The sequence below is a fragment of the Carcharodon carcharias genome, chromosome 15, assembly GCF_017639515.1.
Source record: "Carcharodon carcharias isolate sCarCar2 chromosome 15, sCarCar2.pri, whole genome shotgun sequence".
Taxonomy (NCBI): Eukaryota; Metazoa; Chordata; class Chondrichthyes; order Lamniformes; family Lamnidae; genus Carcharodon; species Carcharodon carcharias.
This window is the reverse complement of record NC_054481.1, coordinates 122,504,020-122,528,768: the sequence shown is the minus strand read 5'-3', so window position 1 is coordinate 122,528,768 and position 24,749 is coordinate 122,504,020. Positions and strand designations below refer to the sequence as shown.

Sequence of the window (24,749 nt, the reverse complement as noted above, 5' to 3'; positions counted from 1 at the left end):
TAGTCAGTAATCCTACTGGTGGTTCTTTATTGGAGCTTGGAGAGATGTCTGGTGCCTTGCAATTAATATTCCCTTTACAAAGAGCACAGATTTGGTTACACACAGCTTTTCATGATGGAAGTTCACTCTCTGGGATTGGGAAAATTACCTTGCCTAAATATTTCAGATGGTGAAAAAAAAAACATCTAATATTACAAGATGTTTTACTGTTTTTATAAGATGATGCAGAATTAACACACAGAATGGGACATGGATAGGGGATTGAATGGTGGCACAAACCACCGAGGTCACTTGAGAAACAATTGCATGTGGTCAATTGAGGACTGTACTTTCACTCAAAGTGTGCAAGTTCATATGCACCAAACCAAACAGCCTTCATATCTATACTGCCAATGACTTGTCATGTTCATCGTACCATTCACAAGTGTATAAACCATTCAGGTCATTGTAAGCAACAGGTAGATAATTAAAAGACAAGTTAAATTCACATGCTGGAAATACATAAACACTAGAACTAAAACCTGAACCTTTCTACTCCTTTTGTCTTTACTGGAGTCACTATTTTTATTTGAGGGGATGCACCTGCTTTGGTTATCCAAGTTCCCCTCTAAGCCACTCACTATCCTGACTTAGAAATTATCACCATTTCTTCACTGTCTCTGTGTCAAAATCCTGGAACCCGCTCCTTAACAGCACTGTGGGCATACCTACACCACATGGACTGCAGCAATTCAAGGCAGCTCACCACCATCTCCTCAAGGCCAATTAAGGATGGGCAATAAATGCTGGCCTAGCCAGCATTGCCCACATCCCATGAATGAATATTAAAAAGGCGATTAACTGGTGATTGTTTTGATCACTAAACAATCTCAGATGATTTTTAAAAATTAATTCACAGGATGTGGGCTCTGATGGCTGGGCCCGCATTTATTGCCCATCTCTAGTTGCCCTCAAGGTGGTGGTGGTGAGCTGCCTTCTTGAACTGCAGCGGTCTCTGTGGTGTAGGTACATCCACAGTGCTGTTTGGGAGGGAATTCCAGGATTTTAACCCAGCAACAGTGAAGGAACGGTGATATATTTCCAAGTCAGGATGGTGAGTGACTTGGAGGGGAACTTCCAGGTTGTGGTGTTCCCATCTATCTGCGGCCCTTGTCCTTCGAGATGGTTGTGGGTTTGGAACGTGCTGTCTAAAGAGCCTTGGTGAATTCTTGCGGTGCATCTTGTAAATGGTACACACTGCTGCTACTGTGCGTTGGTGGTGGAGCGAGTGAATGTTTGTGGATGTGGTGCCAATCAAGCAGGCTGCTTTGTCCTGGATGGTGCCAAGCTTCTTGAGTGTTGTGACAGCTGCACTCATCCAGGCAAGCGGAGAGTATTCCATCACGCTCCTGACTTGTGCTTTGTGCTTTGGGGAGTCAGGTGGTGAGTTACTTGCTGCAGGATTCCTAGCCTCTGACCTGCTCTTATAGCCACAGTATTTATATGGCCAGTCCAGTTCAGTTTCTGGTCAACGGTAATCCCCAGGATGTTGATAGTGGGGGATGCAGTGATGGTAATGCCGTTGTTTGCTAGCATCACTACCAAAAGCAACCGGGGAAAAGAAAATCATGCTCCCAAATGCAGATTAGTGATTTTTCACTGAACACATTCAAGTAGAACAACAACTTGCATTTTCATGGTGTCTCAAATATAGAACATCCCAAAGGGCTTCATATAGGAACATTTGTTAACCACAATAACTGCTTGTCATGGAAGAATGAGTTCAAGCTAGTCTTTTAACTTGAGCTGGTTTATTCTCAAGACAGCTCTGCAGTGTAGCAGACTCTCCCAGTCCCTTCCTCACTAAAGTGTTACGGCTATACCCATTTATACTACTTTGATGAAACCAAATAAACTAAATTAACAAATCACGGGACAAATTAAAAGGCAGCCCCTTAAAGGGATACTGCAAAAAGAAAGACAAAATCTCAAAAAAACCTCAAATTAAAACATGATTAAAGGGGTCAATAAACCATCCAAGCACCCGTGGTGCCCACTGGGCTGTACCCATTTAAAGGTGAACTAATGTCCATCACCTGTTTTAACAAGCAATTGTCTTAATGTAATTTCTAGTCAACAAGAAAGATTCTTATTGGACCTTGACAAGAAACATTGACAACTTTAAGGTTTCACTTACCATTTCACTTGGCTGCAGTATAGAAGCTGAAAAACAAACAATGAGTCATGTTAGTAATAAAATATGTGTTTCAGAGTGGTTGGCACTGCCAACTACATGATGATACTATGTCCACACACAGGATTTCATGGGATAACTCATTTGAGGCCAATTTGTATTGTCAACACATTACTGTCCTGGCCAAAACCACAGTACAGACTGGAAGTGAAACTGGGTACATTCGAGTCTGTAACATTTAGCTACTCACTGAATAAACTGGTTGAGTGATTGGCGAAACCTAGCCAACTTTTTAAAATTGAAGTTTAAAAGTAGCCCAGGTAACCCACTGGACTGCTTTGAATTCCTAATATTAGGAAAGAGCTAAGCTTTTACTGGACACCAGTTAGGCATTAGCCAGCATATTGTGTTCAACACTTTATGATAGGTGCCAAAGTCTTAGGCAAGATGCAGAAAAGATTTACCAGAATGGTACAAGGGATGAGGGACTTCAGTTATGAGGAGAGACTGGAGGAGACGAGATTGTTCTCCTTACAGCATGTAAGGTCAAGAGGAAAGTTGATAGAGATGTTCAAAACCATTCACGATTTTGACAAGGTAAATAAGGAGTGACAGAAGGGTCAGTGACCACAAGATGCAGACTTAAATGCGATTGGCAAAAGAACCAGAGGCTACATGAAGAAACTTTAAAAAAAAAATCACAGTGAATTGTGATCCACAAAACACTGCCTGAAAAGATGGTGGAAGCAGATTAACTAGTAACTCAAAAGTGAATTGGATAAATACTTTAAGGGAAAAAGTTAAGAAGGTTATGGGAAAGACTAGAGAAGTGGGACTAATTGAATAGTTCTACAACAGAGGTAGCAACTGGCCGCCTTCTGTGCTGCCTTAGTCTATAAGAGCTATTTGCACCACTGAATCTTTTCAACATTTGAAAATTCACCCGCTGCCAAGAGGTTCAGCCACAGAGCTCTGCATTTAAAAGGGGAGTGTAGAATTCAACTTTCCCTGGGGGTGCATATGGACACTATCTGTTGGCATCATTTCCAAAAATCATTAGTTCAAAATCGGTTGGTGTTAACATAAACCTCCCTTCATTATCTATAGCGTTAATCAGTCACATTCTTAGGAAATTGTGTGGGTAATTATAGTATCCAATTTTGTAGCATACTGGCCCCTTCGAAGCAGTGTACTTTTTAAAGTAGGGAATGAAGTGTGGGGCATTTCAACATGGTGAGGGGAGGGAGAAAAAGAGCAAGGGAAAGAAAGGGGTCGGGTGGAAATAATGGGAAGAATTTTTTTTTGAGATGGTACCATACCTCTGTTTTTGGGTCTATTTCACAAGTCACATTTTAAAATGATCAAAGCATCTTAACTATGGCAGTTTCAAATGGGAGGTTAAGTTATGCAACTTTAAGATGAACAACTACAGTGCCGGCTATATGAAGTTCTGTACTGTTTGCCAAGTATATAACATCTTAATGCTATCACTGTTGCTAAGAGATTGTTGTCCCTTGTTGCTAAGAAAATGTCAATTGTTCATTTTCTCTTGCCAAAGCTAATGTGCCCTAATAGTTTCCTTTTCAAGTGAGTTTCAATTTCTATTTTAAAATCTTAATGAATTAGGAAAATGTGAGAATTTATACGTTTTTTTAAACAACTTGCTCTGGACTTTAATGTCGACTTAATATTCAGCCAATAACTGCCCATGGTAGTGAGACATTATTCCTGCTATCAGGTAAAAATCTGCATCTTACTACCACACGCCGTCTCCCCTCTCCAGAGTAGTTCACCACATTATGTAAAGCAACACCTAAGTGCATACAAGATGGTGTTTCACAATTTCTCCTCTTGGTGACTAAACAATTTCCAAAGTTTAATTGACAGAAAATGGCAGCTTGTCTTAACAGATTCTGGAAAGATAGACAAAAGCTGAAGCAACAAATTGGTAACAGACACACTATCGGCTGTTGTGTAGACAGTGGATGTTCAGAAATTCTACATCCAAGTTCTTCCTATAATTATCAAAAGTGTCAACACTAAGTATGGCTTGGACTAACAAGCTTTCACCTCAATCTTAATCTGTCTAGAACAAGACTCTCAACAACCATAAACAAACCAATACAATTGAGGTCTTCACCTTTGTTTCGTTGGTAAAACAAATGTGGGAGTTTGTTGGACCGCTTGAGGTAGAAAAATGCAGCCACAGACAGAATGAAGAATGAACTGATAAATAGTGTTCCCAGACATAACGAGGCAGCTATTCCTGGCCCTCCTTCATAAAAAAGATGAGAGAGACGGAGAATTACTTATTGTTGGTGTATAGTAAATGATGTTACTTAAACAATGGCTAGAAGCTTCATGGCATCACTATGCTTTTCTCGATTGATATTCTTACCAATTTTAAGGATGGTTGGGTCCACAGTGGTGCCATTTGTCACTTTCTCTTCACTGCTTTCCTGTGCTGTAACAGGAAAACTAATGAGTGTGAAATTCATGCAATACTAATGACATCCAAAAAAAATGAACTCTCAAAGGACATGTTTTCCTTAGGGAGTTGCACCATTTTCACTTTTGTATTAGGTTGTAAAAATGGAATTATAAATTGGATGTAGAAGAAATAAGTGCAATCTAAAATTAAATTCTTACAATCTAACATTTAAAAAGGAAAATTAGATAAGCAGAGGAAGGAGAAAGGAATAAGGTGCAAGGAGGCACATATGGAGTACAAACATCAGTATAGGTGAGTTGGGCTAAAATGGACTGTAGTTGTAATGTGATCTCTTCAAATTAGTGAAGTACATATAGCTGTACATCATACCATGTGTATATGATGGTATGTATATTGAAACCATACGAATGGAACAGACTGAACTCCATATTGAACTGGAAGTTTTGGGGCAAATAGACTTTGATTACCTATTGGAGTTTCCAGTTGGGGACGTGCAATTTGAGGAAACATTGCTGATCTTCTCTGCCAAAAAGTTTGCAATTCCCACTCTTATTTCTCATTTTCATTAAATGTTAATTGGGCCCAGCAGTTTTGCATTGGGATACAGGCAACTGTGCACTTTAAAATGACCAAGTTCATATTATATTCTAAACAACAGCTGCCATTTACTTGGTTCATGGCCTTACACTGAATTCAGAATGAATGTAAACTTTTAACACACTTTTAAATTACTTACACTGAACCTGGCTGCCACCCACAGCAGAAACAATTTGAACAAAAGTAGTCACTGAAGTCAGAAACTAACTCTGTTCTTTTCTATTTGCAGGAGTTTCTTGGTCTACTGCTCCTCATAAGATGAAAACACAACAACCACTTCTGTGCAAGTCAGATCTTGTCCCAGTACTTGTTATTTTTTGCAGCTACATATTGGTTCCCTGGGTGACCAGCACAACCGGTAAAACTTGCCCAATCAATCCAAACATCTGAGATTGGAAAACCAACTCTGTCTCATAATCAGAAACATAGTCCTCTACCCGTTGTAGTGACTGCACTCTCAGCTTAAATTTTAACTGTTCTCAATGGGTTTGTCTAAAGGAGACATTAAGCTTTGTGGGAGGAAATGGAAGAGGGCTTTAATGGATATCTCCTGCTGGCAGCTGCCAGTGTACAAGCAAAATTGTTAATGACCTGAAACTCCACTCATACAAATGTAACAATACATTGTTTGCTTACTCACAGTTAATGCATTCAGTCCGATTGTTTGAGGAATCAGTTAACGTTCCATTAATGCATCTGATGCAGGTGGTACTTCCATTCTTAAACCAATGTCTGTAACAGTCTGAAAATTGATAGTGAGTGTAGGGACATATGCTGATATAAAGTTGGGCAATCCTCTTCAGCTTTGCGGGAGGTCTTAATACAGCGTTTCAGTTGAACTGCTATAGTATCAGGTTATAATTAATCTCTCTCTTCCACTCAAACAATATGCCGATAGATCTTGAGCTGTAGCCTCCCAACCCCTGCAAACTATGACACCAAGGCAAAGAGTTAGCAAACTCTCGAGAAGCTATTTGCTCATTCAATGATAGGCAGTTAATTCATGACTGGTGTGAAGACCCACTTATTAATTCGATAAATTATTCAAACAGGAGTACAACTTTTAGTTAGTTCATCATAGGGAAGGAAATGGAGGAAGAGGGGTGGTGATATTCATTCTAAGAAGGATTTGTAAATGTATTTGTTTGGATGCTAGTAGGTCAGAACTCCATCCTTTCACTAAAGATGAGAATTGACTAGGCTAAGACATGCAAGTCTCCTCTGCATGCAGTTTAGGCAGACTCAACTTGCTGCTTTTCATGCTAAAAAAAAAAAAACAACCACCCTGGATTAATTTAAACTAAGCAATGCAAGTAAAACAGTGGTATTAAAACTTGAAGTTCTATTTTATTAACAGGTGTAGACAGTAAAACTGTGCATTATTTTAACACTAAACGTGCATTCTCACTCAGGCACATGGATGTAATGGAAAGAAGGAGAGATGGAAAACATCTTGTGATACACTGGTTCACAAGAGGGATGCTGTTCTAGGGTTAATATCTGATCTTAACATGGACAGAGCGCTCAAAGTTGAGTGCACCATTCTCCAATAGAAACATTTCTCACCTTGATGAGGAGTAAAGAACAAACAAAATATAAGTAGAAGTTTCCTTGTTTTGTTGGCTGATATTGCAAAATTGATACTATTAAAAACTTACCCGAATGACAAAAGCTGTTTTGTGGACAAAGGCCAGACTCATCCAAGAGATCTGCACAGCATTCGGTGATAGCAACTTGTGGGATCTAGAGAAAAAAAAATAGGCATTAGAAAGGATAGAGAAAGACAAAGACTTGCATTTCTACAGTGCCTGTCACAACCTCAGGTCATTCCAAAGCACTTAACAGCCAATGATGAAGTTTTGAAATATAGTCACTGCTGTAATGTAAGAAGGCGGCAGCCAATTTGTGCACAGCAAGTTCCCACAAACAGCAATTAAATAACTGACCAGATCATCTGTTTTGATGATGTTGGTTGAGGGATAAATATTGGCCAGGCTGATGAATATACCTCCTAGCATTCCTACTATTTCAGAGAGTAAGCTATTCTGAAACTGTGGCAGCTTTATTAAGATTCTAAATTATGATGCCACCACCAACCACTAATGAGTATGTTCAGTAGCAAATTAATCACAGAAAGCATGTAACAGAAATACACATTAACCATAACCTTTGACCAATTATTCACAAATTTCTGCAGGCTGAAAGCTAAACAACAGGAGTAATTTTAAATAGAAAAGGGAGTGAAATTGTCTTGGGCAATTAAGAATTGGTTGCCCCTCTGAAACTCCACTTTTGGGGTTGGGGGGGTAGTGGTGGTGTGGCAGAGAGGGAAAAATCATGCAGAGCTGTAAAATGGGCAGCTGATTCACTCTCATATTTTGTGCAACTGCTCAAAATGAATTTAACCCCCCCCACCCACCCCAACTGTCTCCCCATTTCCCCAGTTCATACACCAACTGTGGACAGAATACAAGGTCTCAACTGACTCTATCAACATCGGGAGATGCACATTAATAAGCCAGGTAGGTTTAGCCATCTGGATGTCTTTCTGTGACACTGACAAATCATACTTATATCTCTCTAGTGCATCCTTGGTTTTCTGTTCCATGCATTATTATGCTGTTCTTGATTCTTTGCATTCTGGATGCTCCCAGTGTTCCTCTCAACCGACTCATCTCTGCTATTAACACCATTTGCTTGTCAAGTTTCTTCATGTTACCATACTCAAATCAATATAGTAGTACAGTATAACTATCTCTTCCCACCTTACAGGAAGCAGACTTTTGGATGTGGATGTATTTGAACTCACACCAAGTTCCATTCGCCTATTATAAAAGCAAAATACTGCAGATGCTGGAAATCTGCAACAAAAACAGAAAATGCTGGAAAAGCTCAGTAGGTCTAGCAGCATCTGCGGAGAGAGAAACAGAGTTAACATTTAGAGTCCGGATGACCCTTCTTCAGAGCTCCGCACAGATGCTGCTGAACCTGCCGAGTTTTGCCAGCATTTTCTGTTTTTGTTCCAGTCACCTACTAGCCTGTGCTTGCTGACCTACCTTGGCTCCATGTCCAATAACACCTCCGTTTTAAATTTCTCATCCTTGTTTCCAAAACCCTCCATGGCCTCACTCCTTCCTTACTTTGTAGCCTCCTTCAGCTCTACAACACTTGAAGGTACCTGTATGCTGCTAATTCTAGCCTCTTGACCACCCCCATTTTTAATTTTTGCAAAAATATACTTTATTCATAAATCTTCAAAAACATTTTGAAACTTTTTAAATCACCATTACAAAAATACAAAGGTTCAACTTTTACAAACTGAAAACACAAGGTGTATCAGAAAAAACAATGAATATTTCAATCATTGGCAGACATACATTTTAATCTGTACAGCCTGAGGGGCTCTTTACAGTTCCCAGCCCCCCAGTGCACTGTGGCAGAAAGGTCTTAGGCAGCGACCCTTCCCCATTGCGCCTTTGCGGCGGCTGCCCCAAGCTTAACTGTGTCCCTCAGCACGTAGTCCTGGACCTTGGAAAGTGCTAGTCTGCTACACTCGGTCGGGGACAACTCTTTGCGCTGGAAAACCAACAAGTTTCGGACAGACCAAAGAGCGTCTTTCACCGAGTTGATGATCCTCCAGCTGCAGTTGATGTTTGTCTCGGTGTGTGTCCCTGGTAACAGCCCGTAGAGCACAGAATCCTCTGTCACAGAACTGCTCGGGATGAACCTCTACAGCAACCACTGCATCCCTCTCCAGACCTTCTTTGCAAAGACACAATCTACAAGGAGGAGAACAACGGTCTCTTCCCCACCATAGCCACCTCGAGGGCAACGTGCAGAGGGGGTGAGACTCCTGGTGTTTAGGAAGGATCTTACAGGGAGGGCCTTTCTCACCACCAGCCAAGCGTCTTGGTGTTTGTTGGAAAGTTCTGGTGATGAGGCATTCTGCCAAATTACTTTGTCAGTCTGCTCAGGGAACCATCCCACAGGATCCACCCTCTCCTTTTCCCTCAGGGCTTTTAAGATGTTACGTGCCGACCACTGCCTGACGGACTTGTGGTCGAAGGTGTTTCTCTGCACAAATTTTCCCACGAGGGACAGGTGGTACGGCACGGTCCAAATACTTGGAGCATTCCGCGGCATCGTGGCCAGACCCATCCTTCGCAACACCGGGGACAGGTAGAACCTCAGCATGTAGTGACACTTGGTGTTTGCATACTGAGGGTCTACGCACCGCTTGATGCAGCCGCACACAAAGGTGGCCATCAGAATGAGGGCGATGTTGGACACGTTTTTTCCCCCTTTATCTAGAGGCTTGTACATCGTGTCCCTGCGGACACGATCCATTTTCGACCTCCAGATAAAGCGGAAGATGGCTCGGGTGATCGCCACCACACAGGAGTGTGGAATGGGCCAGACCTGTGCCACGTACAGCAACAGCGAGAGTGCCTCACACCTGATGACCAGGTTCTTACCCGTAATGGAGAGGGAGCGTCGCTCCCACATGCCCAGTTTCCTTTTAACCATAGACACTCGCTCCTTCCAGTTTCTAACACATGCCCTGGTCCCTCCGAACCATATCCCCAGCACCTTCAGGCCGTCAGCCCTGACAGTGAAGGGGACAAAGGATCGGTCAGCCCAGTTCCCAAAGAACATGGCCTCGCTCTTCCCACGATTTACCTTGGCTCCCGAGGCCAGTTCGAACTGGTCGCAGATGTGGATAAGTCTGTGCACCGACAGCGGATCAGAGCAGAAGATGGCAACATCGTCCATGTACAGGGAGACTTTGATCTGAGTGCCTCCACTACCTGGGATCGTCACTCCTCTTATGCCCGGATCCTTCCTGATGGACTCAGCAAAGGGTTCTATGCAACACACGAAAAGAACAGGCGAGAGAGGGCAGCCCTGCCTGACTCCAGATTTAATAGGAAAGCTACTGATTCCCACTCATTGATTGAGACTGTGCTACTGACGTTAGTGTAGAGCAGTTGGATCCAATTGCGAATTCCCTCCCCAAACCCCATTTTGGAGAGCACATCCACCATGTAGGTGTGCGATATTCTGTCAAAGGCCTTCTCCTGATCCAGGCTGATGAGGCAGGTGTCCACACTCCTGTCCTGTACATAGGCAATCGTATCCCTGAGCAGCACAAGGCTGTCAGAGATCTTCCTGCCCGGCACAGTGCAGGTCTGGCCAGGGTGGATCACCAATTCCAGAGCGGATTTGACCCGATTGGCAATGACCTTGGACAGAATTTTATAGTCCACATTCAACAGTGAAATGGGTCGCCAATTTCTAATTTCCTCCCTTTCCCCCTTGTGCTTGTAGATGAGGGTGATAATGCCTTTCCTCATGGATTCTGACATACTGCCGGCCAGGAGCATACTTCTAGCAGGTCTGGGCCGATCCGGTCCCACAGAGCCAAATACAACTCCGCCGGCAAGCCGTCGCTTCCGGGAGTTTTACTCTTCTCGAAGGACTCAAGGGCCTCCGTCAGTTCGTCAGGAGTTAGCGCTTTGTCCAGACTCTCCCGTGTACTGTCATCTAAGACCTCCGTGATAGAGGACAGGAAGGACTGGGAGGCCGTGCTGTCTGTGGGCTTCACGTCGTACAATCCGGCATAGAAGGATTTGCTAATCCTCAAAATGTCAGATTGCAATGACTTAACAGAGCCGTCTTCTTCCTTCAGGCTGCTGATCACAGAGCTCTCTTTGTGTACCTTTTGGAAGAAGAAACGTGAGCACGTCTCATCCTGCTCCACGGAGCAGACTCTGGAATGGAAGATGATCTTGGAGGCCTCCGAGGCAAAGAGCGAGGCTTGCTGGCTCTTCACCTCTTGGAGTTCCTCCTTGATATCGACCCCCATCGACTGCAGCCAGAGCAGATTCTGCATGTTTTTCTGGAGTCGGGACATTTCCCTCTGTTCCTTTCTAGCTTTCTGGGTGCCTTTAAGGACGAAAAACCTCTTGATGTTTCCCTTGATCGCTTCCCACCAGTGTGTCAGGGACTCAAAGAGGGCTTTCATGGTTCTCCAACCTTTGTAATCCCTCTTGAGCTCCTCAATGTTCTCTGGGGTCAGCAGTTGCACGTTTAGCTTCCATGCCCCCCTGCCAACCCTCTGGTCCTTCTCTAAGTGACAGTCAGCCAGTAGGAGGCAGTGGTCAGAGAAGAACACCGGCTTGACGTCGGTGGATCTGACTGCAAATGCACAGGACACAAACAGGAAATCTATCCTGGAACACACGGACCCGTCAGGCCGCGACCAGGTGTATCTACGCTGCGCTCCATCTGCAGGGTTGCTGAAGACGCCGTGCAGCTTGGCATCCTTTACTGTTTCCATCAGGGATCTGGATGTAGCGTCCAATCTGCTGTCAGCCCTGCCGGATCGTCCAGCCACATCAATGATGCAGTTGAAGTCACCGCCCAGAATGACCGGCCTGGAGGTTGCCAGCAGCAGTGGGAGCTGCTGAAAAACCTCCAGCCGCTCAGCCCCTTGTGACGGGGGGGTAGACATTAATTAAACGGAGTGGAGCATTCTTATACATTACGTCTGCTACGAGGAGGCGCCCGCCCACCACCTCCTTAACCTGGGAGACGGTGAAGCTGCCTCCCCACAAAAGAATCCCCAGGCCGGAGGAACGAGAGTCGTTTCCTCCTGACCAGATCGATGGCCCATGGGACCACCATGGTGACCATTGCCTGTAGGAGCTGAGGTGCGGTATCGCACACTCCTGTAGAAACAGCAGGTCAGCTTTGACCTTGGCAAGGTAGTCCAAGGTCGCAACACATCACGTAGTAGATTTAATGCTATGCACATTTATGGATACAATCTTTACACCCATTTTAAAGCAGTTAGTCGCTTACCAAACCTGTTGTCTCTGAGAGTTCCTTCATGCCCGTGGTGTGCTCAAATTGCTTCACTTTGGATGGGATGAGGAAAGCGTCCTGAACCTCCCCATTGGAGATGTTCTGCTCGGGTTGCATCTAGGGGTCCGTGCAGAGAGCGGGGTTTGAAATGTCCTCTGTTGGAGAAGCTTCTCCAATCCTCTCCCCCTCTGGGGCGTTGCTGCTCCCGGCTTCCCGGAGCTGGGGTGCGCTGAGCGCCTCACTGCTCCCAGATTCCTGGGGTTGTGGTGCACTGGCCTCTTTGGGTTGTGAGCCAAGTTGGGGTGCGCTGGTCTCCTCATTGTCTCCAATGTTCTGGAGCTTGAGTGACTCGTCCTCCGACTCCCTAGCGTTTTGCCGCTTCTTCTGTTGGCGCCGCCCTGGCACTTCTTCATCCGAAGAGCTGCTGCTCTTGTTATCCGTGTCGGATAGGAGACGCCTCTTGACTCTTGTCTGGGAAGTGGCTTGGTTTCTTTTTAGCCCCTTCTTCCTTTTGGCTCTCTTCACCAGCTGCCACTCCCCCTGCTGCTTTCCCACTGCTGCCTCCTCCTCCTCCATTGATTCGCTCTCCTGAGGAGTGGGTGGTTCCGGGGGCAGTGCTGTTGATTGGCTGTCTGCTGCCTCAATTTTTTCCTCCACCTTGTCTCTCTCTGTGTCCTCCTTTGTCCCGATGTTTTCCCTGGGGGCCTTGGTGGTTGGTGTGACACGAGGCATTTCTTCTGTTTCCCCCTCGTTGGCTTTAGCTGCCTGTGCATAAGTACGGCAACGTTTGGGGCAGGTCTTGTAGAGGTGACTTGCCTCGCCACACAGGTTGCAGCACTTAGCCTGTTTACAATCTTTTGTCTGGTGCCCTTCCTTTTTGCAGTTCTTGCAGAGGACAGCACTGCAATTTGCCGCCACATGACCAGACTTGCTGCATGAGCGACCACCCCCATTTTTAACTAGTTCATCAATGGTGTCCTTGCCTTCGGCTGCCTTGGCCCCAAGCTCTAAAATCCCCTCCCTAAACCTGTCTCTCCTCCTCACAGTCTCACTCAGAAAACTTTTGATCACCTGGTCTAATAGTGGTGCCTGATTTGGCATCAAATTTTGCTTGACAACACTTCAGTGAAGCACCTTTGGAAGTTTCTCCAAGTTAAAGGCGCTCAAGTGTAAGCTGTTATGCATAAACGCATATCTTCGTTTTTATAAGATATCTTTAGCCTTCCGTATCCTGCTTATCTTACAAAATCAAAAGACATGAGTTCAATCTTTCTTCACAACTCCCATTCTCTTACAATGACCCATCAAGGTATACAAATTTAACTAACTAACCTACTACAGTATACAAGCAATTCCAATGTTCAACTGCATCACTGAGAACTATAATATGTACTCCTGATGCTTTCCTTTGATGCATGACCTTTGACTTCTTCATGTTGATCTGTGATTCAAATTTGCTACTTCCCAGATGTTGCTATTAGTCAATGTCACCAACAAATGGGAGATTGTTTAAAATCTTGCCACGTAAGAGGGGAAGGTTGGGTGGGGGAGACAGGTCTAATATCTTTTAATGCAAGATTCATGACTGCTTTCATTTCTCCTCCCATAAATAAAATCTGCTGACATTATGCATCCTTGTTAAGCCTTAACGTGATCTATATCGTCCTGTTGTAGGACCTTTTCACTTATGTTTTCTCTACCAGTCTGCCAAAAGCTTCTTTTTATATGTCAATAAGACATGAAAAGAAATCCAAAACTGTATGTATCAAAACTTTATTCTTTATTGCTATTTTAAAATGAATATCTGCTGAACCACAAAATGGCTGCTTTGGTCACATGACTCAAGATTGGCCATCTGTCCTGTAAGGTTCCAACAGAGACTACAATAACAAGGGGCCCACTCCCATCCTTGTGGAATCTCACACCCCGTTGTAAGGACCACACTATAATCACGAAACTTACAAGATGACTAACAGACGAATTTTGTTATCCCCCTGCTGGGATGATAACAAAGACATTGAAAATCATTACACCTGAAGAAGGGTTAACAGCTCCCATTTCGCTCCCAAGGGAAACTATGGATTTTAGCCAGGAGCACAGAATCTGCTTGCAAGGCTGCAATTAACTCATTAATGGACTACGTCACATAAGCCCATGCTTCTAGCCTTTTGGATCGTTTTACTATTACATTTCCAGCCTCAAAGCTCAGACTGCTGCTTTAACACCAACCAGAAAGAACTCCAGCAACTCCTGCCTGAACAAGCAGATGGCCACCAACTCTTAAATCCTCAGCCTATTGATTTGAAAAGTCTCTGATCATCGTGTGCCAAGCTGTCCAAGCACCGAAACCCCATTGTGCTGCAACATCACCGTGTTGTTGTCTCCAGCCAGAAACTCATCTGGACTGAACCCCACCACGAAGGAAATACCCTCCCGACTTTGACTTCTCAGACTTTGGAAATCACGTGAATTAATTTCATTTCTATGGTTCTTTTACTGTTGTTGTCCATAGTTGTAAATCTGTGTTTTTTCTAACCCACGTGTGAGAGTGTGTGCATGTGTGGTTGCGAATACTCCTCCCTGTCCCCAGGGTTTGAATGTGAATAAACTAACTTCTGAATTAATCATAACGTGAGTGATTACATAAACTGAGGGACTGAGGAAACATGCCACAACCTACTTTGAAAATGATTTAAAAACACCTCTGCTTACAGATAAACAGGGAGATGATAAAGTTCAGTTCCGCTCTCCCTCCTATCCATTATAAATAACATTTGGATTGGATAATTACTACCTTGTGATTGCCTTACAAAGGAATGTTATTAGTTGATCTAAAAAAAACTGTAAAAAGGGGGACAGTATAATTATTGGCCTGGACTAAAAAGCACTAAACCACAAAGTTCCTAATGCCAGAGAGTTTGAGTGAGAATGGATATCAGTGAGGAAAAAATTCCCACTGTCAAATAGATTAGCAATACTCATTCGACATTTGAGTGATACATCAGGGATAGCAATCAGCCATGGAGACTGTACCACCATATAAGTGAAAACATTAGAGGTGGGGAAAAAGATTGCAGTAGACACCTCATTTGGGGGACATTATAGTAAATCAAGTCTCTGAAAATATTATTTTAAATGCTAAAATTAAGGCTTGCCACTTTTCAAAAAAAAAAATAAAAATAGATATTGTTTGTTTTAGCACAGCTGCATTTTATCTTTTAGTACTAGGATCATAATCTAGCATTTAATATTTTGTGTGATAAACTATGTTCCTCCTCCAATTGTATCTTAATTCCTAAAGATTAATGTGATTAAAAACAGTTCATGGATATTTTGCCAATATTAGAATCCACCCCATCATTCGTGATCCTTTATCGCATCTCTTTTTGTCCCCTCTCTGTCAAATATAATTGGGGAATTAATTTGTGCCTGAGCCAATGTCCCCTTCAGCTGAACTTGTTCAAAAAAGCGTCTTTAACTATTATGCACTGAAAGGGATTGTGCATTTCAATGGTAGGAGGAAATCAATTACTGAAAGACTAACAGTTAGAAAAGCTGCATGCCAGAACAATGCACTTTACCTTCAAGCTCCAACAGTTTGTACAAGAGGGGAGTGGGGGGGGGGGGGGGGGCAAAAGAAAATAGAAGCCAGTGCACAAGTCACAGTGACATTGCAAAATGGTCTCAATTCCAATACAGGAAGCACTTACTTTAGAAAGAGGAATTACCTTTGAACCATTATTAAAGAAACACTGCACCGTTATTTAAGCTGAACAGTCCCAAAGGGAAAAAAAATTTTACTTGTCAATCGTACCTCAATTTCAGACGTCAAGTTTGTTATACGGAAGAATATTTTGAAATAAAAGCTTGAATTGTGGCGCAGTGCACTGCACCTCTGAGCAGGGGTGTGAGGGTGAGTGAGAGAGACCCAAGAAGCCAGCAGTTGATTATACACATACAGAAGTGGAGCATGACTAATTTGCTAGCTCTTTCAGAGAAGGAGCACAGGCATGATGGGTTAAATGGCCTCTTTCTGTGCTGTACAATTCTATTGAGGATGGAGGATCAGGAACCAACAAGCGAAAGCTGAAGAAGATTCATATGGACTCGAAACGTTAACTCGGTTTCTCTTTCCACAGATGCTACCAGACCTGCTGGGTTTTTCCAGCATTGTGTGTTTTAATTCAGATTTCCAGCATCCACAGTATTTTGCTTTTCTTATTACAGAAATTGAGTCCAGTGCAAATAGGTATAAGCGTACAGCAACAGAGGAGCGAGGTAGTGGAAGGAGAGGTTAATGTTGGCAAAATAAGTGGTTCTGTGAATGAAGGATGTGGAGTTTGAAGCTTGGTTCAGGGCTGAACAGGTTGTTAAAATTTACTTGGCCTGGTTTAGTATGAATAAGTGGCTTATGAGAAGGAGTCAATGGCAAGGTAGCAGAGCTTACAATGGGAGTCAAAACAACCTAGATTTTTCTGATGCTATGGAGCATTGATAACTTAAGACTGGACAGAAAGTCTAGACAGTATGAAGGGTGATGGATTGCCTGTGAGAAGCAATGCAGGTAGAGCTGGATGTCATCAATATACAGATGGAAATTGTGAATATGGGTGATGCCCTCAACAGGCATGTCAGTGAGGGAAAAGGAGGTGGCCAAGGATAGATGCTGTGTGCTGACAGTGAAGATTTGGAAAGGGAGATCATTGCTGGGGATTTACTGGCTGTGTTCTATCGGGCAAAAACGTAAGCATGAAAGGGAAACTGACAACTGAAGAGAGATGATGGGGAATGATGTGGTCAGCCAAATAGGAGAAAGGGTCAAAGAAGCCGACTGGTCTAATGGAAGAGGTAAGCTTTTATAACATGGAAAAGGGGAGAGATAGCGCATGATTTCAAGAGAGGCGTGGAGGAAAAATGAGGCTAGAATTTTTCTTCAGGAGATTAAATGGCCTGGCTAGACTCCATAAAATCAAATGGATTGTGCAAGTTTCTTATTTAAATGTGGAGTTGTTTTAATGGATCAAATGGATATTTCCCATTCCATATTTAATGGTGTCCTTATTGCTTTCATATGGTAGGAATAAAAATCAGAAAGAAACTTGTACCTTTTTGGTAGAGGTTCAGTTTAACTGAAGACTTTATAACTGGAATAACAACTTTTGTACAGGGGTCATACACACATTATGCAAGTGGGGATGTTTGTTGTACAATGTTTGCACATAAAACTTACAGCATGCAAATAGGTCATTGGGCCTAACTGGTCTATGTCGACGTTTATGTTCCACACGAGCTTCTTTCCATTCTTATTTTACCTAATACCATCAGCATAACCTATTTCTTCCTCCCTCGTGAGTTTTCCCAGCTTCCCTTTAGATGCATCTATGCTATTTGCCTCAGTTACTCTACATAGTAGCAAGCTCTATATTCTAACTACTCACTGGTCATATCCATCATGCATCCATCACACACTTAAGTTACAAGTGCAAAATAATATTTTGATAAAGTTAATTATTGTTGGCTGGTTTAAGTGACCTTTCCCCCAAAACAGAAATTTTTACACACCTGCATTTAAAGGGCCATAGGTTAAGCCTGACTGCCCAGGTTATTCCTCCATTTTATTATGAAGCTGAGAGAAAACACACATCTGTACAGTAACCATCAGTGCTAGGAATATGAATTTAGTCTTTTTTTAAACAACATGAAATATACCAACAGGGATTCCAAACGTGCCCCTTTGTGGAAAACCATCAACTTGCTGAATTTAGCAAGTTTTAATTGTAGTGGCAAGCACATAGAATAGATAGGTGCGTGATGGCTGGCATGGACACGATGGGCCGAAGGGCATGTTTCTGTGCTGTATGACTCTATGACTATCTTGCAAAATGGTAAGACATGGGTTGGTGCTTCTAATAATTCACAAGCTAAACTGCAATTTCAGTTGTTGCAGTAATAAGAAGCTCTAAGAAATGAGGTCTTTACCTACTAACTAAAAACACCTGTACAAAAATGCCATCTTCAATGACACATGTATACCTCCTAGTGGTTAACTCAAGAAAGGCATCAACAGGCCTGGATGAAGTTTGCTTCTCCAGGGGCAAAACTTTGCCCTTGGTGGTGGTGCTTGGCGGGGACAGGGGGGAGGAGGGGTTTGGGGGGGGCCGGGGGGTGGGCGCGCGGTCAGGAAGCTGACAGCAATCGGCACTACACCGCAGATTTTACGTGGGCGGGCCAATTAAGGCCTGTCCAGCGTGGAACACGAGCGGCAGCGCTCAGCGCTGCACGTGCAGGCGGGTGGAGGAGTGCGAGCCGGGCCTAGCACTCTCCCTGAGGCACGGAGCTGCCTCAGGGAGATGAAGCGCTGTTTAAAAAAAAATATAATGAACAAAATTAAAATGTCATAAAACATGTCCCCTCCCGACTGTCACATGAGCGGGGACATGTTTTTAATTTAAGTGTTAAATATTTATTTTATTTTTTATTTGCTTTAGGAAACCTCATCCTGTCCCTGGATGAAGTTTCCTAAAAAATTGCAAAGGCCTCTTAGCCTCTTCGTTGGGTTGAATGGGCAGTGAAAAATTCAGGACAATTATTAATTTAAAAGGCCTTTTAATTGTCAGCAGGTGCACTGCTGGCTCCAGTGCACACCCGCCAACCTAACTATCGTGAGAGCGTGCGTTGACGTCGGCCTGCTCGGCTGATGTCAACGTACTTTATTTCACGCTCGGACATGTTGGGTGCATGCCCGCACGCCGAGAGAAAAATCTTGCCCCAGGAATACTGCATGGTACAAGAGCCTAAAACAATGCCTTCGGTTCATATACATTGATTACAAATAATCTACACTTCAACACACTTGCAGCAAAGAGTTAATCATTAGGATGTTGGTCTGCCAACTTTGTCGCTAGTCCAAAACAAGACAGTGTCTTGGCTTTGTATTTTGACGTTTTAATTTATTTTAGCAACAAAACAGTTGGAACCACAATATTAACAAGCAAGCATTATACTGCACAGGGAAAAAGCATATTTTAGCATTAGAAGCTTCTGTAGGGTCAACTCAAACTAGACCAGCTCAAAACAGGACATTCCTATTAAGTGTTTTTTTTAAATTAACTCTCATTGCATTGAAAGTATGCATTACATTTGGCACAGACAAAAGTTGAAAGATATCTAGGAATGGAAGACGACCGGACAGTTCAACAGATCTAGTCACTGTGGAGCAATAATCAACAAAACCAATACAAAAGATAAGATCACACGGAGTTAGAGGTAATATATTAGTTTGGATAGAGGATTGACTAACCAACAGAAGCTAGAGAGTCGGGATAAATGGGTCTTTTTCTGGATGGCGAGCTGTAACTGGTGGGGTGCCACAGGGTTTGGTCCTTGGGCCCCAATTATTTACAATCTATAATAATTACTTGGATTCAGGGATAGAGGGTACTATAGCTAAATTTGCAGATGACACCAAAATAGGTGGGAAAGTAAGTTGCAATGAAGAAATAAGAAATTTACAAATGGATATGAACAGGTTAGGTAAATGGGCCAAAATTTGGCAGGTGGAGTTTAACATGGATAAGTGTGAGGTTATCCATTGGTCGGAAGAATAAAAAGGCAACTTATTATTTAAATGGAGAGAAACTTCACTGCGAGGGATCTGGGTGTCCTCGTGCATGAATCGCTGAAAGCTAGTATGCAGGTACAGCAGGTAATAAGGAAGGCAAAATGAATTTTGGCATTTATTGCTAAAGGAATAGAGTATAAAAATAGGGAAGTGTTGTTGCAATTGTACAAGGCATTGGTGAGACCGCATCTGCAGTACTGTGCACAGTTTTGGTCCCCTTACTTGAGGAAGGATATAGTTGCATTGAGGCAGTTCAGAGGAGGTTCACTAGATTGATTCCAGAGATGCAGGGCTTGAGAACAGATTGAGCAGTTTAGGCCTATACTCACTAGAGTTTAGGAGGATGAGAGGAAATCTAATTGAGGTATATAAGATGCTAACAGGGAAAGACAAAGTAGACGTGGAGCGGATGTTTCCCCTTGTGGGACATTCCAGAATGAGAGGCCATAGTTTTAGGCTAAGGGGTGGTAGATTTAAATCAGAGATGAGGAGGAATTACTTTTCTCAAAGGGTCGTGGATCTGTGGAATTCACTACCTCAGAGTGCAGTGTATGCCGGGATGCTGAATAAATTTGAGGAGATAGACGGATTTTTAATTAGTAACGGGTTGAAAGGTTATGGGGAGAGGGCAGGAAATTGGAGTTGAGGCTGAAATGAGATCAGCCATGATCGTATTGAATAGCAGGGCAGGCTCGAGGGGCTGAATTGCCTACTCCTGCTCCTAGTTCTTATGTATTTGCTCTTTATGTGAACCATTTCTGGGATTTCAGTCAGCACTTCAACTTTTTGCTTAGCATCAGCATCTCTTCTCTTCACTTCCTCTACCCTCTCCATTTACAGTTTTTGGCCCACATGTGCAGAAATCCTTCCCACCAGCATCCAGAGCTGGTGTGGAAGGTAAATTTCTTTTCCCCTCAAAACTCATTGGGACAGGTTTTCACTGCCCTATTGGTTCGACTTTCAATGCCCTGATTTCATGGCCACTCCATGAAAATGCTCCGATTGGTCAATCAGGAATTCTGGTAGGCCAGCAGGGGAGAGCCTCGGAGACCCTCGGAGAGCCTGAGACCAAGCGGGGGATACATTTATTGGATGCTCTGGGGTTAATTTATGGTAAACCACCACTATGACCTCCTATAGAAAAAAAATCCCACAACCACCTGGGAGCCGGGAAGGAATCAGCCTCTGGTTGACAAGAGAAGATTGACAGCAGTATCCGTCAACCGTAAGCTTCACTTGTAGAGGTAGTCAGACAGCACCATCAGTAAACCAGTCAGTGTTGGGGAAGGTGGCAAGCAAGCTTAGTTGAGTCATGGCATGTTCAACCAAACTTCTCATTGAAAGATCGCATGCTTTGCTGCTTGCAACTCTGGGTGCAAACGAAATCTCCCACACTTGATGTATGTTTGCTGGTTTAAATTCCAGCTTCCGACTGTAAATGTCTATTGTTAAAAGCCAGTGTGCAAATGAAAATGAATAATGCTTTTAAATGGAGGCTGGGCTTACCCATTGCAAATTACACAGTAAAGTTAGAGCAGAATAGAGGATTCTGGGATTTTATGCTTAAAAGAATTGAACCAATGGCTTTGTTTAAGAAAATGATTCAGAGACGTCATTGAAACAAAGTCTGTGGTTCATAACTGCTGTCTACAATAATTAGGTGTCTTTAGGGTTACCAATCTGGCTGGACAAATCCCAGAAGATGTCATACATGACCTCCTGCCATTGGTCGCCCAACATGTGCATCATCTGCAAGTTCCCCTTCAAGCCACATATCGTCCTGACTCGAAACTACATCACTGGCTCAAAATCTTGGAACTATCCTTCCTAACAGCACTGTGGGTGTACCTACACCATAGGGACTGCAGCAGTTCAAGAAGGCAGCTCACCACCACCTTCCCAAGGGCAATGAAAGTGCTGGCCTAGCCAAAGACACCCAAGTCCCATGAAAGAATAAAAAAAATTAAAACTTAGGACTGACGTCAGGAAATATATAGTATAATGAATGATCCTCATTTGGAGTGGCTCTTCTGGGTAGGGTAGTAGTAAAATCCTTGGGAATCATTTAAAAAGATGATGTGATGGGGCAGGGTGGATGAAATTTTTTTTGAGACTGATTAATTGAGATATGTCTAATACATTCCACATTCATATAATTAGTGATCATTTACTAATGATTATGTGGTGAGTAACCCCTTTACGTAAGGCACTATTTCAGCCAACCACTTTCACAACCAAATTGCAGAATTGAAACTGTTGCACAATGGCATACTCTCAACATGAAATCATACTTCCAGATTTTATGTTCCTTCTCTAATTAGTATAACTAATTCAAATTAACTAATGAATTAGAAAGGCTTGTTTGTGTACAGCCCAAGACCTTGTGTTATAAAACCAACATGTACTTGTCAGGCCAAATGATGTAAATTTCTGATGTAAATTTCCATGTGAAGTTTTCAGTCTAGTTTGTGTGAAAGGGAAAAGCTATGTAGCAAACGTCACTTCAGGCACTTCCTGCAATTCAGCAAGCAGCAGCATTAGCCACACCTTGTGCTAAACAAATGCTGGTTCACAGAAAAATCAAAAGTTCAACGTACCAAAGACTGTGGTGTTTCAGAGCAGACTCGCAACACTAGTCCTGCCAAGATTATGGTAAATGGCACACTCATAGCCAATTGGAAGAAGATTCTGTGGAAGGAAAAATAAAACCACATTTATCCTCCTGAAAAAATATAAAATATAACTTCAATGCAGGTACTAAGAGTTAGTAAAACACATTGAGACCAAGCTAAAGAAAGCACTTCTTCAAAGTCACAGTTAACAGTAGCACTTGGTAAACACATACAAGGTAGACTTATTTCCTGAGCCTAGAGATTTCCTTTCAGCAAAAGAAAATCTTACTTTAGTGAAAGAATTAAGTTAAGGCATTCGGACTTTCAGCCTGTCACAGCAACTGAGAGCAGTTTCCTCACAATGGCAGCCCTGTTTGTTGCTAGGATACAAGGGGCCTTATCTGAATACAAGCACAGCCTTACTGGTTTTATTCCACACCCACCTAAATTCAATTTGAGCAATTACAGCCTGGCTCAAAGCTTTTGTTGAAAATCGTCCTTACAAGTAGTTTAAGATAAATAAATATTTCAAACGGTCAAAAAAAAAATCATTTCTGTTTCTCTATTTTATATGCCAATTAGGAAATAAACAATTTAACAGGCTGCAGCTGGTATCTGGCAGGCACAGGTTTAAACCTGACAGCAGAATGTTTCTTTTTTTCAAATCTCCAGAAAATAAACTGTTGAAGTGAAACAAGGCTATATGTATAGCAACACAGTCAAGCCCAGGTTATATACATTTCCAATAGATCCTAACTCCAAGAATATCGCTTACTGAGTGCCATGCAAGAGTAGGAGACAGTTTCAATTTGCCATGCTTGTGGATTTTTAGTTTGATTCGTGTGAGGAGCTGTTGCAAAAGACATTAGATTCTTCATCTGTAAGAAAGGACAAAATGGTAGAATCATCCTTACATACCTTTTGGAAATTGGTTCTAAATGACATTGGAGGACATCACCCACCCACACCTTTGATACATTTGATGAGTGGCCTAGGGAAGATAGGAGGAGAAGGATCAGGTAGTTTTCAAATCAGAAAAATAACAATTTAGTCTAGTTACCAGCAGCCCCAGTTACTTGGGCATTTTGATTCTGGGGCCATTTTCTCTTCAACTTAATTTCACAGGAAAACTGTATGGGATCCAGCGAAGATCCGGGGATTTGTGGGATGGCAGAGCATGTGCGTTGCAGCCACAGAGCATGAACTCAGATTAAAGTCCCTTCGTAAGTCCACCCCTATTACTGTTTGAACCATCACTCCCACCATTTGGAACCCACCCTGCCTACTTTAGTGACTGACCACCAAGTAGTTTGGAGTCGTGTGGCTTCTGATTTGAACCTACCAGCCATTAACGGTTAGCGTATTCATTTAGGGACGAGTCTCATGAACTATGGGTTCTTCTGGGAACATGCACAGTACCTCATTCGGGAACTGTCCCCAGAAAACAAGGATATATAATCATCCTGTGCTAAACACCCCTAAGACCAATCTTTAGATTATTTCCATTTGTAAGTTTACATTATCAGGACTACCATTTCAGCAAGTCATGCTTGGCTTAGCTAGCGCTACCCATATAAATGTTAGCAGAATACAGATATTAGTCTGTGATGCCGACACAACTAAAGGGGTAGAAGAAGAAGCTATCTACAATAAGGTTTAGTGTAACTCTAGTCAGTTTCCTACAGCACACATGAGGAGTCAAGACCCAATAAGATTACTGAACCAGAGGTAAGGCAAACAATCCTTCCTCACTTATATAACACTTTGATTTAATATTATCTATAGTTACACAGCAAAAAACTTTCAGCAATTTCAGGAATTAAGAAATTGTGTCAGTTAGAACATAGGAATTTGTTTGCAGTACAAATTGGGAGATGTAAAACTACAGCACTACAACTGGTGGGAGGATGTAAATTTGGGTGACAAGGGTAAGTCGGCAGTCTGCATTAGAAATATGGATACAGGAACTTATAATGGGAAAAAGTTAATCAAAGAAGTGTGACAAAAACCATGACAAGCAAACATAAGCCAGAAGGTTGTGTGATGTAAGATTTTTAATAATTTTAATTATTTGTCACCTACCTGCCTGAAATAAAAAATTACCAAAATCCCTTTTAAAAGAGCGCTGTCTCTATGAAAAAGCGCTTGGTAAACCTTCCCCATCAGGGGAGGAAGACGACAAGTTCTGTGCCATATTTGTCTGATGTCAACACGTTACTTGCCATTTAGCTGGGGCAATGACACACTTTATTATGGTTTAAACTATATTGTGTATCTGTAAAACAAATGTATAAATACTCACCATAAACATTCCACAAAGTTCATGCTCCTTTGAATACAAACACAAATATAGCATTAGTCTCTTTATAGTTGGCTCTTTATATATCATCTGCCAATCAAGCAGGCTGGTATGGGATGGTATCATGC

At 42.6% G+C, this 24,749-nt stretch overlaps 1 protein-coding gene across 3 annotated transcripts in view; it reads right to left on the bottom strand.

Annotated features, from left to right (window-relative positions):
- The window catches only part of LOC121288519 (RING finger protein 223), a 90,745-nt gene extending 65,996 nt beyond the window's left edge, over positions 1 to 24,749 (bottom strand). The window contains exons 1-8 of one of the 3 annotated variants that reach the window (XM_041207081.1): positions 24,625 to 24,749; positions 23,241 to 23,313; positions 22,308 to 22,398; positions 6,881 to 6,965; positions 5,863 to 5,964; positions 4,572 to 4,637; positions 4,314 to 4,448; positions 2,177 to 2,202 (exon numbers count right to left, since the gene is read on the bottom strand). In XM_041207081.1, the coding sequence (XP_041063015.1) occupies positions 2,177 to 2,202; positions 4,314 to 4,448; positions 4,572 to 4,637; positions 5,863 to 5,964; positions 6,881 to 6,965; positions 22,308 to 22,379 (486 nt within the window). In that variant the 5' untranslated portion in view covers positions 22,380 to 22,398; positions 23,241 to 23,313; positions 24,625 to 24,749. Of the gene's footprint in view, positions 1 to 2,176; positions 2,203 to 4,313; positions 4,449 to 4,571; positions 4,638 to 5,862; positions 5,965 to 6,880; positions 6,966 to 22,307; positions 22,399 to 22,555; positions 22,703 to 23,240; positions 23,314 to 24,624 lie in introns of those variants that run through there. The other 2 variants (XM_041207080.1, XM_041207082.1) reach the window with 2 other exon arrangements.